This window comes from Trichosurus vulpecula, chromosome 5, assembly GCF_011100635.1.
Source record: "Trichosurus vulpecula isolate mTriVul1 chromosome 5, mTriVul1.pri, whole genome shotgun sequence".
Lineage (NCBI taxonomy): Eukaryota > Metazoa > Chordata > Mammalia > Diprotodontia > Phalangeridae > Trichosurus > Trichosurus vulpecula.
Genome location: NC_050577.1, coordinates 125,648,192 through 125,663,991, shown reverse-complemented (window position 1 = coordinate 125,663,991; position 15,800 = coordinate 125,648,192). Strand labels below are relative to the sequence as shown.

General features: G+C 37.5%; 1 protein-coding gene across 1 annotated transcript in view; it reads right to left on the bottom strand.

Annotated features, from left to right (window-relative positions):
- Positions 1-15,800, bottom strand: part of IQUB (IQ motif and ubiquitin domain containing) — a 95,850-nt gene that overhangs the window by 33,180 nt on the left and 46,870 nt on the right. Inside the window, exons 7-8 of the mRNA XM_036761208.1 lie at positions 9,240-9,450; positions 579-754 (exon numbers count right to left, since the gene is read on the bottom strand). Of these exons, the coding sequence (XP_036617103.1) occupies positions 579-754; positions 9,240-9,450 (387 nt within the window). The remainder of the gene's footprint in view (positions 1-578; positions 755-9,239; positions 9,451-15,800) is intronic.

The window sequence follows — 15,800 nt, the reverse complement described above, 5'->3', positions numbered from 1 at the left end:
AATCACTACTATATCCCCCAAGTTGCTGGGAGGAATCTATCTGACCCAGGAGATGTTATCACTGAAATTACCCAGGCATTTACCTGTGCCATGTTACATTCAACCTAAATCCAAATCAAAAGGATCACAGGTGTGTTTCTTTTCCTTGTCTTGGCAAATCTCTTTTACTTAGAATATGTTCATTTCATAAGTAAATATGATTCACACTATTAATCTTTATTTGAGGTTCTTGTAAAGGATCATAGTATCATATATTAGCGTTGGAAAGAGCTTTACAGGCCCATCCATTCCAACCTTCTTATTTTAGCAATGAAGAAACTGAGGCCTAAATAGGAGAAGTGATTTGCCCAAGGTCACACAGGTTTTTACTGGCAGAGCTGGAATTAGGATTTGGGTTCTCTGACTCCAAATCCACTAAACAGGGATTTGTCAGCAAATAAATTCTGAATTGATAAGTAAGGTGCTAAACACAATTGAAAAATATTCATAAAATTTGTTCTCTCCCCTACTTTAAAGTATTCTGTCACATTTTTATGCTCAAGATATATTAATATTCAAATGATAATTATTTCACCAACCTTATCCAAGAATGAGAATATTGACTTTTCATACTTCTGATTATTGGCACGGATTCTCTGCCTCCCAATGGAAGCAATTATTTGTGTTTCTTTTTCTAAAAGTTCACATAAAGCAGCTTTCCTTTTAGCTCCAGTGAAATTATCGTCAATGTGTTTGAGTTGTTCTTGCCTCCAGACTATAGGGGGAAAAAAGTGAAAGATCTTTGGTTAAAAAAAAATCCCAAATCTTGTTTTGCCATCATATCCAAACAATGGGTATCTTATTTTTAAGTTCATTTAAGTGTAGCAAATTCAGTGTCCTGAACTTACAAACCATTGAAACATAATTGAGCTACATCTGATTAAATAAAGGACAAAAGTTGCTAGACAGGGTAAAGGAGATTTTCACATGACAAAAAGAAAAGAATATAGCCCTACTAACATGAGGCAGAACTACTGAAGAAAAGATCTGACTTTTAAATTTACAAATTATTACTAAATTAATTTGTTTCCTAAATTTACTTCAATTTAAACACTTTTCTCCTTCTTTAAGACATATACCAGATTATACAATTTAATCCATCTTTATTACATGCCAACAATACTTTATAAAATTATTTGTTGTGGTGGTTGTTTTTCACTAACTCACATTAAACCACTGGCTTGTAATCTGACAGGCATTAGGTCGCTATCTATTAAAAGCTAATGCAATTTGGGGATTATATGACCAGCAAGATGTAAGACTAAACATTTTCTCTGATCCTCACAACCTCTCAAACATCTACAAAGTGGAAATTATACAGTAACTTCAACTGTCTTCATGATCTTAGACACCTAGAACCCAAAAGAAAGCAATAAAAACAAAATAAAAAACAAACCATGAATTGATGCCTACCCTGAGCTCATTCAGCATGCTCTTTTCTACAATCACCACACTACTGGCAGCAAGGTTGCACTAGCCAACTCAATGACCTGACATATAGGCTTGCAACAAACCCAAGGAACCAAAAAATGGACTTATAACAAAACCCATCCTCATCCCACCCTGGTCCCCCCTCTCACTTTCTACTGCCATGGAGGTCTATGCTCCAGGCTGCTCAAGCCACAACAGGCAACTAGTGCTAAGTCAGCATTCTAGGGGCAGAAGCTTGCTGGGACCACATCACATAGCCAGCAGCATAGTGGATATCGTTCTGTGATGCATAAGATCTCTGTAGGGAAGTAGAGAAACAGAGGAAAAAAAGGGCAGAAAACAGACCTCAAATCCCACCCCACCCCCACTCCAACTGTCCTCCTAGAGTTGCAGAGACCCAAAGTATGGAAATTAACCCCATAGCACCAACCCAGCAGCTCTTTGAATTGCCAGTTCTGGGCCAAACAAGTGAATTACAGAGGCAGTGGGACAAGACACCAAAACAGGACCCAGGGGTGGGGAGGTGGGGTGGGAATGGAAGACCTCAAGGAAACCACTGGGGAGGGAGTTAGAAAGTGAGTAACAGAAGAAAATAAGGGGGGAAGGCTAAAATTACCAAAAGAGGTCAGGAAGATGAAACCTCAAAGACCTTGAACATAAGCTGATAAATCAACAGGGAAAACATTAACAACAGAAGGAAATGTGGCCTCCAGATCTGGTAAACAAGTTCAGGCATCTATGAATAAATACTGCAAAAAAATAAATAAATAAAATGATCTAACACTTGATGAAACAGAGAACCCTGCAGAATTTGAGAACATGGAACTACAATACACTGTTTCTGAATGGTTCAAATTATAGATGAAAATTATGAAGGCAGAAATTACATGCTGCATAGCAAAAATAATAAAAAAGAATAGAAAAATTCAAATCTGTCATGGCAAGTCGAACCAAAGAAACAAAAGAGAGAACAATAGGTTGGGAATGCAAATACACAGAGGCAAAGGAAAATCTAGAAGAGAAGCAAAAAACCAGAAGCATTAAAAGAAAATATTCTCACTATTTAAGCAAAACATACCGATCTTAAAGATAGCAAGAGTAGAGATAGCCTAACATCGATCTCCCAGAAGAACATGACAAGACAGAAAACCTGAACATCTTAATACATGAAATAATACAAGAGAACTGCCCACAACCTCTGCACAAAAAAATGAAATACCAGTTGAAAAAATTCACAGATCGCCTGAAAAAAAAGCCAAGGCGGAAAACTCTAAAACACATGGTAGTTAAACTGAACAATTCAATTCGGAATCAAGTTCTACATAACAGAAGCCTATTTTACAACTTAACAACACAGGAGGAAATGGAATAACGTATTCCTAAGAGTAATGTAGCTCAGGCTACAGCCAGAGTGATCTAGCCTGCAAATCTAAGCCTAAACCTAAATGAATAAAGATGTATGTTGAATAATAAAAAGGTTTTGGGAAACATTTCTTAGAATGAAAACCAGAACTGAACACAATGATTTTTCAGTTACCAGAGGCAGGACCAAGGCCTTAAGCAAAATTACAATGTAGGTAAAAGAGTCATTTTTGCCTTCTCACCCCCATTTGGAGTTACTTCTCCAATTCCTACCTTCACTCCTCTGTCCCCAATGCACTCCAAGACATTTATTGCTAGTATGTCCTCTAGCTGCAAAAATTCCCAAATTCTTCCATGTGTTTATGGCCAAATGGAGTTATTCAAAAGATTCAAGTGGACTCTTGTCAGACTCCATCCATAACCACATCAGTATGTCATTGTTAGATGAAAGCAAAGAAGACCCACAGCTTCCACAAAAACTAAATTTAGGAGTCTATGGTCTAGCAACAAAGGCCTTCTTGCTGTTCCCTACATACTACAATCTATCTCCTGACCCCTTCTTTATGACTTTTCACTGGCTATCTCTAATGCCTGAAATGTCCCTCCTCACTTCTACCTCCTAGTTTCCCTGACATCAGTCAAGACTTGGTCCAAATTCTACAACAGGCAGTTCATACCATTTTTGAGAGTTCTAATTATTCAAAAATATATACATATATAAATCCAAAATTTGCTTTCCTATAACTTCTACCCATTTCTCCTAGTTCTGCTTTTGGGGAGAACTACACAGAATAAGTTAAAACTAATCTTTAGATCTCCAGATATCACAGCTTGTCAATATTATTTTTTAAATATAGCACTTTGAGATAAGAACTGAACACAATTGTCAAAATGTGGTTCAATCAGTTAAGAGTATATTGGCAATATTACTACTCTTCAGCTAATTATTTTACCTGTATTAATTTAATCTTAAATGGCAGTGATACTTTTAGCAAACACATTAAACTTGTGACTCACATTGGGCTTGCAGTTCATTGAAACTCCCACACCATTTCCACATAAAATACTGCCAAGTTAAATTTCCAGTAGCTGGCCCTGGTGAAGTTGATTTCTTTAACCCAAGCAGAGGATTTTACATTTACTTATATTAAAATCCATCCTAACTTTTTGGTTCATCATACTCACCTGTTGAGTTGAATCTTCATTTCAACATACTGCCTGACCCTCACCACTTTCTATCATCTTTTAATAAGCATGGATTTGGTGCATGAAAGAGAAACTCTAAGAAGAACTCAATAAGATCCTCCAAATTAAATATGTGTGTGTGTGTGTGTGTGTGTGTATAATATGTGTGCATAGATAGATAGACACTCAGTAACTTAAATACTAAGATAGGAATAGCTGTGGATGGCAAGAAAGGCAGGGTATCCCAAAAGTCTTAGTGCAGGTTTAAGCTTAAATCTATCATAATGGAAAAAATGGATGAGGAATAAGAGAAGCCAAAAACTTGTAGATAATATGGAAACCATATGCCTATGTATCACAAATATTTTCTCAAAGTAAAGAATCAGGAGGTACTATACATGGAAAGTACTGAATGTCACACCACTTTGGAAAGCAGTTTATAATTATGCTAAGAAAATAACTAAAATGTATATACCCTTGGATTCAGAGATACCACTGTGAGGCACAGACTCAAAGGAAATTGATAACAAAAAAGAAAAGTCCCATCTATACCAAAATGCTTATAGCCATGCTTTTTATACAGGCAGAAAACTGGAAACCAACCAGATGCCTATCAAATGAACTACACAAACTGTGGCATACATGAATGTAATAGAATATTACTGTACTGTAAGAAACAAGGAATGTGAAAATTACATAGAAACACGGGAAGACATCAATTGTTGCAATATAAAAACCAGTGAGGAAAACAATATACACAATAGCTACAACTAATTTAAATGGTGGAAAAACAATAAAAAATCAAAAATGAATGCTGTGAAGTTATAATGACCAAGTGTCACCCCCAAGGGAGAGATATAATGATAGCACTAATTTGTCACAGACTTCTAGACTTCTAGGAAGGGAGACACTTGACATTATCAGTCAGAGGCCTAATGATTTTCAAAGAATCAGCTTTTAGTTTTAGTCATCATTTCTACAGGTTGTTGTTTTGTTTCCAGATTATTTATTTCTTATGCCATTTTTAACAGCTCTTCTTCTGTGCTTATTTATGTTTATTTGTTGGATTTCTAGTTTTCAAATGCATGTTGAGTTCATTAATTTTTTTGTTTCTATTTTGTTAATCTATGTTTGTAGAAATATGATTTTTTTCCCCTGAGGACTACATTAACTGCATCCAGATATTCTGGCATGTCACTTCATTGTCACTTTTCTCACATAATCATTAACTGTTTCTATGATTTGTCCTTTGACCCTCTCATTGAATAGGACTTCAGTGGCAAGTCCCCATTTGGGTCTGTGTCTTTTGTGGCCGCAAAGTAGTACAGTGTATGGAGTGCTAAGTCTGGAGTCAGACTAAGTTACCATATGACCTTGGGCAAGTCACTTAATCTCTGTTTACCTCAGCTGACTCAACTGTAAAACAGGGATAATAATAGCACTTACTTCTCAGGATTTTTGTGAGAATCAAACAAGATATTTGCAAAGTTCTTAGCACAGTACATGGCACACAGTAGGTACCACATGCAAGCTCCTGGAGAATACAGGAGGGCATAGGATAAAGGACACACATGAAGCGGTCACCCTTGGCAAGGAGAAAGACCAACACTTGCTCAGAATGGAGTAAATAGAGAAGATGTTGAAGTTTCCCAGTCAGAGGACAGTAGTTTCATAACAAGCCACAAGAGGGCACCAGTTTCAAAGACAAAAGTTATTCACACTCTTCAAAGAATAGGGACACTTTATGAAATTGGGTTCAAAGATTTTATGGAAATGTCCAGGAATCAACAACTATAACATACATACTCATAGAACTCTCACTTGACCCTTTCATCCCCAATAACTATCATCTCATATCTCTCCTGCCCTTTACTGTTAAATGCCCTAAGAAGGCCATCTCCACCTCCTCTCCTCAGACTCTTCTTTGCTCTCTACAATCTGGCTTCCAAAGTCACCATCTGGATGAGACTGCTGTCCCCAAAGTTACCAATGAATAACTGCCAAACTAATAGTCTTTCCTCACTCCTCATCCTCCTTGACCTCTGTGTAGGCCTTGGTACCGTTAATCACCCTCTTCCTGAATCATTCCTTTTAGGTTTTTTGGGACATCACTCTCTGCTGGGTCTCATCTCATCTGACTACTCTTTCTCAGTTTCCTTTGCAAGATCTGCATCCAGGTGATATCTACTAACCGTGGGTTTCCCACAAGACTCTGACCTTGGTGATCTCATCAGCTCCCATGGATTTAATTTTCTTTGTTTTTTTTTTTTGCTTGTTTGTTTGTTTTAGGGGGGAAAGGCAGGGCAACTGGGATTAAGTGACCTGCCCAAGGTCACACAGCTAGTAAGTGTGTCAAGTGTCTGAGGCTATACTTGAACTCAGGTCCTCCTGACTCCAGGGCCAATACTCTACTCACTGAGCCACCTAGTTGCCCCCCTCATGGATTTAATTTTCCATCTCTTTGCTGATGATTCTCAAATATACTAGCCCTAACCTCTAGCCTTGTATCTCTAACTGTCTATCAGACATCTTGAAGTAGATATCCAGCAGACATCTCAAATTCAACCTGTCCAAAACTTAACTCGTCATGTTTCCCCTAAACCTTCCCCACTTCCTTCTGAGGACAAGCTACCAATACCAATAGTTCAATCAAAAAGAAAAATGACAATAAGTTGTCAACAATAAGTTGAATTTGAACCACAAGGTATTAAAAGAGATAAATGAAAATACTATATTATGCTAAAAAGGTTCTATACAAATGTAATGGCAAGCAAAGTGGGGCTTTTCACTGTTTTTTCTTTTGGAGTGTTTCTCAGCACTAAGGCAATCAAGTGCCTTTAATTGAGTCTGCCCTTTGTTTGAATCAAGAGTCTTTGATGACCTGCTTAAGTCACAAGAAAGCCTAAGTCACATGAGTCTGAGTCACACGGTTGTGACGCCCTCTGTGGGCTGACCCTGAAGAAGCGTATATATACTCTGAGGTTAGCATTTTGCTTTGGAGGCTCACTCATTGAAGAGTGTTCTGTGTGATGTAGCCAGATGAGACTCTGGGTAGCCATTAAGGAGCCTCCCAGCTTTGAAAATCCAGATATTGGTGCTTCTCTCTCTGGTAACTATGTCTGCTGATTTGTGTTATTTGCTCTGTTTATATAATTTCTGCTTGTAATTTCTGTTTGTGTTTTCTCTAAAGTTCAGGATGCTGACTTTTCCCCCTCAACTAAGTGAATGATATATGTATGTTTAATTAAAGTGAGATTGTAAACCCCTTAAAGTTGCTTTCCTTAGAAAAGCAGATCAAAGACCCTGTGCTAGCAGCCCTCCTGTGTGCTGGTGTTATTGGCCTTACCCAGCCACTGCAGCTGCAAGCAGCATTGTTATTACAACAAAATTAAAGTATGTTGATGTTAAATATATGTATATATTTATATTGTACCTAATAACTATGAAGTCAATAAGCATTTATTTATTTATTAAGTGCCATGCAGTGTACTAAGTGCTGGGGATACAAAGAAAGGCAAAAAAATTAAAACCCAATCCCTGCCTCAAGGAACATACATTCTAATGGGAAAGATAACGCATATGTAACTAGGTACATACAGTATGTAGATGAAAGTAATCTGAATAAGAAAGAAAATATGAGAGGGAAAGGAGGCAGGAAAGAAGGGGGCTTACAAAAAGCCTTTCTACAGGTGGACTCTCAGCTGCCTCTTGAAGGAAGCCAGAAAAACCAAGACGGAACAGTAAAGAGGTGGGGCATTCCAGGCCTGAGAGTCAAGCAGTGCAAAAGGAGCGGGAGTATTGTATCTAAGATACGGAAAGTAGGCCATTGAGGCCAGATTACAGAGTGAATGGAAGGGAATATCATGCAGGAAGACTTGAAAGATAGGAAAGGGCCTGGTTACAAAAAGGCTTAAGTGCTAAAGAGAGGTGGTTCTATCTGATCCTGAGATAACAGGGTCCCAAGAGAACTCCGTGAGAGGTGATATGGTCAGACCTATACTTTAGAAAAACCATCTGGGCATCTGAAGGGAGGATGGATTGTAGTGGGTAAAGATTTGAGGGGAAAAGATCACTTAGAAAACTACTGTAGTACAGGCAAGAAGTGATGGGGGCCAGATTGTGGCCGTCTGAGTAAAGAAAAGGGGATGCATACAGATGTTGTGAAGGTAGAAAGGACAAGACTGGGAAACAGACTAGACATGTAGAGTTGGTAAGAGAGAAGAATCAAAGATAACACTAAGGTTGTGAGCCTAGGTGGCTGAGAGGATAGTGATACTCTTAAGATCATTGGAGAAATTGCAGACAGTGAGAAGCTTGGGGTATGGAAGGGGGAACACAATGAGACATGTGGAGTTCAAAATTCCTCAGTCTGAGGGTAGACATTCCCCAACATTCATAAAATAAATATTCAGTGTCTTATGAAAGGTGGCACAAAGAAAACAGGCAACATGCAATAATACATAGTTGGTGTATCTTTAGATTGATGCAAATAGAGTATTATGGCAATCTACAACAAAAGCCATAAAACTGATCGTTACTTTCAGATATGATGTGGTAAGAAATTTATTCTATCATAGTGAGGAATTTATCAAAAAAAAAACCAAATAAAAAACCTTAAGAGAACAAAAGGACATATCTGCACAAAAAATTTCGTATTTGCTCAGCTTGTCATTGCAAAAAAAATTAAAAACAACCTGTGTGTCTGAAGATTGGAGAATGGCTGACTAAATTTTAGTATGTGAATGGAGTGTTTCTGGGTCTTCAAAATAAAACAATATGAAGGATACAGGGAATTACGGAAAGACATATACAAAGTGATATAAATTGAGGTTAACACAATCATAACTTTATACATATTAACTATGCAATATACATGTATATACACAAACATAAACATATATATTTAAAGAAAACAAAGTTGAAGGTAGAACTTCAGAAAGACTTAGAGTAAAAGCATCCTTTTTTTGCTTAATTGTTAATTTGTCTGGTTCTACTTTAACAAATTCTAAGGATTTTATATGAGATTTGATTCTTGATTTTTTATATTTATTTGGTTATTTTTGTTCCTGGTTTGTAATTTTAAAAATTCTAAATACACAAAAAAAGAACTTTTTCTAGAATGGAAAATATAACCCACTTGGCTTTTGGAAAATCTATGGTCATCCCATCAAGAAATTGTTTAAGCAACATTACACGCAGAGCCTACATTAAATCAAACTTACCTTCCAAAGCATGGAAAAGAAGTTCAAAATCATCATTTGTTTGTGGATTTATCCTCCGTTCATAATCTCTTTGCAGCCACTCTCTTTTTTCCTTTTCCTTCCTTATTTTTTCTTGTATTTCCCACTCCAATCTTTTTCTTTTTTGTTCTCTTAATCTTTCTACTAATTTTTTTGCATGCCACCTTCGGTAATATTTTTGGATCACTATTACCTATGTGTAAGATAAAAAAGAAGGGAAAAGGGAGCCTATTATCAATTGTCTTGATTGTCTCTATTATTCAAGATAAGTAGTGGTAGAAATAACCCAAAATACTGTAGAATCTGAGAAGCATTCATAGGTGCCTCTGAAATGAGCAAATGCTCCTTCCTAAAAATGTTTTACTTAGACTGGGATTGAAATGAGGCAGTAGAATTTAAGTCAGCAGTTGCAGGGAGTGGTAAGGAAAGAATAACTGAGATGAAAGGGGGAAATAATCAGTAAATATTTAATAAATACCTAAAACCTGCCTAGTACTTTTCTAGGAACTATGGAGAATCAGAAGACATGGTGCCTACCTTCAAAAAGTTTGCAATCTAATTATAAACTACTTGAGATTTTTAAAAATTTATCATGGAAAAATTATAAATGGTAGTTCATAGTTAAAAAACAAAAAATGAAAAAAAACAATTGGCACAATTTCAAACTACAGCATGTAGTTCACGGCTTTCATCATTCAATCAGCTGTAATGAGGAGCTCGCTACTGGGGATTTGGTCTGGGGTAGAAAATTTTGAATCATCCAGAGGACCTTCCTTCTTTACATAACCTGTCCCTCCAGAGGCATCGGAGTCAGTGTTGGCTGACTTATCCCATATGAGTGCTTCTTCTACCTTCAGCAGTTTAGAAACCTTGCCCTGTTCTATGACTTTACTTTTTTTTTTCAAAATAAATGGCTAAACATTTTTGTTTTGTTTTTTACAATATGAAGGTTTTTTCCCCATCCCACACAAAGGGAGGGAAGAAGTGAAGAAGAGAAAGAAGGAATTTTGAATCTACTTTTTTTCTCCTTCCTTCATACATACGTGTATATATATATGTGTATGTGTGTATGTATATATGTGTATACACACACACACACACACACACACACACACACACACACATACACACACACAAATTTTCCCCAACATTGCCATTTATCAACAGCTATTACCCAAGTAGTAACTAAAGTACTTGGGCACCCAAATAAAGTAAGGGGCCCTGAGGAGTACATGGTAAGTTTGGGGTTTTTTTTAGTTGGAGCTTCTCAATCATAATTTTATAACTCCATTTTTTACTAATCTTGTTTCCTATTGCCCCTAATGAAAAGTGACAGCCAATGAAGTTTCCTGAAAGGAAAGATGTTTACAAGATTGAAGAGGATTATGAAGTATTTAGGTACATTAATCAGTGCCCTAGAAGATTCCATCATTTTGTATCATAGTGATTTATTCTATTTATTTCTAACTCACTGTAAATGTTCTAGGGTGATCTAGACATCCCTCAATGAAGACCCTGAAAAAGGATCACTTAGGTACTTTCTGAAGTTACATTATCTGAGATAAGTCAAATTTTCCCAAGCTCACCAGTTTTACTTAAAGCTTTAAATTTAAATAAATGAAATAACGAAGAGCTGAAATGATGACAAATTCTCTGATCTGTGAAACAATGTCTATTGTGGACTATAGCCTACTTCAGTTGCGCTCCCTACATGTAACCCTATGCTAACTTTTGCCAATATTGGATTTATAGAGAATAGTTGATAACTGTTCTAGTTTGGGGCTCCTAATATAAAGAGCTCCTAATATAGAAAAAGTGTTTTCATGAGCTCCATTGGAAGCATGCATTCAGCTGAGTTAAGTCACTATAATGAATACTTCCAGGAGTTATAAAAGTTCTTATTATTTATGCCCTTTCAAATTCTGATGGTTGGACACTTAGTTTCAGATCACAGTATCAGTAGTTATTTCCCTATTCAGAATCAATTTTCAAATACTTTTATTTTCATTTTTTTTTGGTTTGGTTGTTTTTATACAAAGCTTTAGTTTCACAAGGCTCTCTGAAAGCTGTTCACTGTGTGCCTTAGATTTAGAAATTTATTTTTAAATCTGTCGATAACTTCAGCTTACCTACTCTAGGAAATAGACCTTATCAATGTTCAAAAGCTCTCAGTTTGTTTTATTTTTATCTTTGAGAGACTAAATTGCTTGTCTCCCAAAGCAAATATGATTTGCTTGGTTTTGTAAGGCTGAATATATCTAAATACTGGGTAGAAAAACAAATACCAAAAAAAGGAGGTGATATCTTCATTAATTTCAATACAATATTGCTGGATTCTTATAGATTCCTTCTAGCTTTATAATATATTTTATTGCCTTCAGTCTTTAAAAAAAAAAATTGCCCCTTTCCTGCTACTATGTTATTGGCTATGTCCATATGGTGAAGATCCCAGTTCAGCCACAATAAGGATACCATGAACTGAACCAGTAAGAATGGATGGACTTTCTTTCCTGTTACCTCTCTTTTTATCCTGACTTGGAGAAAAGGCCCTGGGAATGTCTGTTTCTGTTCTATGCTGTTTGTTCTCTTTCAGATATAGGAGGTGATCCTACAGGATGGGAGTTCAAATGACCTTGGAGAAAATATTTCAGGCAGGGTGGGATAGCCAGCCAGCCTGGCATGGAAGCCCTGAGAAGCCAGGGTGCCTATGATGGATGCTCGGGCTCCAGCCCTACGATCATGTCTCTGGAAGCCTCCCAATTTCTCTATAGGCCCCTGTCCCGTGAGAAAATTTTTTCCTGTTGCAGAACACATTCTCTTATCAGAACAGACAGAGGGGTGCCTGGCCAAGGATTTTTGTCCCTGGCTGGCCCAAGGACTCTTCCTCCTGCCAGATCCCCAAGGTCTATGCCTCTGACAACTCCCTCAATGTCCAGTATACTCCTTACACTTTCCCATCCATAGCTCCCAAAGACACCTGGACCCTTAGATTACCTAATTAGTATCCCTGGCATTCCTTTTTACACATAAACCCCAGCACTACTCTCAGTCTCTCACAGGTGTCTCATAAGAACTCTCGCCCACTTTTGTTCAAACATTACAATAAACTTTTTGCCATTTGACTCAAGCCAAAAGAAGGCTTGAGTGTGTGAATTCATTCCAGGCAACTCTGCCTTGGCATTCTCGCAGTTCCAGCACTCAAAAACCTCATCACCTGGACTCAAGCTCCAGGGACGTTTTGGACTTGGGACTGTAGTCCATAGTAACTGGGCTAAACTGTGAACCTAATCCCCTTCCCCTCCCCAGAGACTGAGACAGCAGAGGGAAGGAGGATTTTGCCTCCTACATGTTACAGGAGAAAGCATATTTCTATATTTCTGATTATATCTTTTGAAGTAAATATTTCTATGTGAAAGCTAAAAATTGTCTTCTGTAACTTCTAAGAGCTGTCTCCAAAAATACAAGGACAGAAAAGAACCTTGAGAGTTTAGGAGCCATAATTAGAAGTTATGAGGAGGCTAGCTCTCCCCTTTTCTCTATTTCCATTCTCCTGTTGCCACTAATTGAAACGCTGGAATCATCCTTGACTTTTTGTTATTCCTCTCCTTTTGCAAATGAGGAAACAGATGAAGCTTAGAGGTAGATTCTCCCAAGGCCACATAACTAGTAAGTGGGAGAACTGGGATTTGAACCCAGGTCTTTCAGCATTCCTTCCATGAAATGGAGGATGAGTGAGAACAGTATGTGCTTCAGTCAGTCCACAAACATTTATTAAGTATATACAGGTCCTATGCTAAGCCCTGTGGATATAAAGAAAGGGAAGAAAAAATGTCCCTTCTCTCAAGGAGCCCACATTCTAATGCATGGTTCAGTCACTATGAGAGCCTTTTGGGTTGGCTAAAACACTAACAATCCAGCATATGACATTGTTGGAACAATCTTAGACCCATACCAGCAGACAGAGACCCTGCCAAAAACCAGAAGCCATGACAGATCTTATAGCCACTGGGTGTCATTTCCTTAACAACAGCATTGGGGTGAGGGTGGGGAGAGGTGAAAAGCGACTTTATGCCAAATTTACCCCATTCACAGGGGAAACACAATCACCATAGTGGTTGTGGTGCTAATGTGATCAAAGATTACCCTCCCCCCCATTCAATAGGCCTCAGGTGGAGCTAGTTAAGGGAAGCTTGATTAGGAGAGGCTTGCTTGTAGGCAGGCCCACACGCTTTTGCTATTAGGTGCTAAGTCCCAGGCCTACACAGGATATATATACCCTGTGGGTAGCCATTAAGCTCAGACTAGAGAGCTGCAGAGACCAGAGAGCTGGAAGAAGAAGAAGAAGAGGAAGAAGAGGAAGAGAGAACTGCAAGAGAGAGAACTGGAAGGGTTCTGAGAATTACAAGGGCTTTCAGAACTGTGGGAGGAGAGGACTCAGGCAAGCAGATAGTTAGGATACGTGAGTGAGTGTTTATAAGAAGGCACTATTAGGAGGGAAGGTTATAGAATGGCTTGGCTCTTTGCTGTGATACTGTGTTTTCATCTCCTTGATGTTATATTGAGGTGAACTTACTGGTTTTGGGATACAATCACTGCTATGTCAAATTGGGTTATTGGTTCTGGGATTTGATCCTCTGGTATCTGAATAAATCTTTTACTTCTTCTGCCTTCTATACAGAGAGTCTCTTATACTCCGCAATTCCGAACTATACAGGCATATTCGTCATCACCATAGATATCCTGAATCTTGCCTTACTAATACAGTGGTCATTGACCACTCCATCAGGGTACGTTATATAGTCCCATATCAATGGATCTCTTCTGCCTCTCATGCCATGTGTTATTTTTTCCTTTTGATTTTATTACAATTTTTAAGCATCAATTAATTTTAAAATTTATTCTTAACTTGGGAAGAATTCTCAAATATACAAATGAGAATTATAAAATAACTGTCTATGAAATGCAAATAGTACAATTTAGAGGTTTTTTAATATGCCCATTAACTTTAATAAGAGTTTGGAATTTGTGATAGAGAAGTAGAGGATAGCTAGCGAGAGTCTGGCACACATCCTAGACTTGTAAAGAGAACATTTCAAAGGTTTCAGAGGAAAAATAGGTAAGATCTCACGGACTAAAATTCTACAGGGGAAGTCAGTTCAGGAGCATTGAGAAACTGTCAAGAATAAAATTCAGAAAACACAAAGGGAAACAAACACTTCAGGTGAGAAGAAAAAATGGGAGTTGTCTGAAAACACCTAAGCATAGGCACAGATAATTCACCAACTATAAAATACAGAAGCAAGAGCAGGTTAACAAAGGAGGAATACAGAATAATGACATAGTCCTGAAAGGATGCGGTCAGGAATGCTAAAGCTCAGAATGAACAAAGGCTGGCCAGGATAGGTAAGGGCAGTAAAGAGATGTGTTGTTTGCTGTGCTTTGTTTTTGTTAGCTATGGTGACAAAGAGGGAAGAATCAAAGAAGAGAATAGATCTACCTCCCAGAACGGGACAAAAGAGACAAGGCACGAGCTGCTTAATCTTACTTTGTTTCCGCTTTCTCTTCCAAGAACAACCTTCAGACTGAAAAGAGAAGAAAACAGTGAACAGGGACTGCTAATTAATAAAAATTGGGAGTCAGTCAGAGACACTCAGCTCTCCTGGACACATTCAAGTCACATGTCCAAAGATGAACTATACCCTCTATTACTCAAAAAATTAAACAACTGTGAATATGACTGCTAAGCTACCGTCAGTTGTATCTGAAAGACTAAAACGAGAGAAAATTCAGGACTTTTGCAAAAAAGGTAAATGTTCTGATTTAAAAAAAAAAAACAAGAAGATAACAGAGTCAGCAAACTATAGGCCAATGAAACTGACTTCAATTTCTGGAAAAATACAAGAATGAATGATTAAGTAAGAAGTGGTTAGTGATCATCTAGAAATGGTCATCAAGTACAGGTCATGACAGACTAACCTTTTTTGACAAGGTTACTAAACTGATAGGTAAGGTAAATGTAGATATAGGTTGCTGAAATTTTAGCAAAGCATTTGATAAGTATATCATGATATTCTTGGGGAACAAAGTAAGATGCTAGACAACAATACCAGTTGATTAGAGCCCTTCCTCAATTGATAAATGGTCAAAGGATATGAATAAGCAGTTTTCAAAAGAAGAAATCCAATATATCAATATATGAAAGATGCTCTAAATCACTAACAACCTCAGAAATACTAATTAACATAATTCTGAGATACCACCTCACATCCATCAGATTGGCAACACCAACAGAAAACAGAAAATGACAAATGTTAGAGGGTCTACAGGAAAATAGGTACATCAGGGCACTACTGGTAGAGCTGTGAACTGATTCAGCCATTCTGGAAAGTAATTTGAAACTATAAACAAAAAAAACTATTAAACTATGAATACCCCTTGACCCAGCAATACCATTACTAGGTCTATACCCCAAAGAGGTCAAAGGCAATAGAAAAGGATCCATATATAAAAATATTTATAGTACCTATTTTCAGAGTAGCAAAA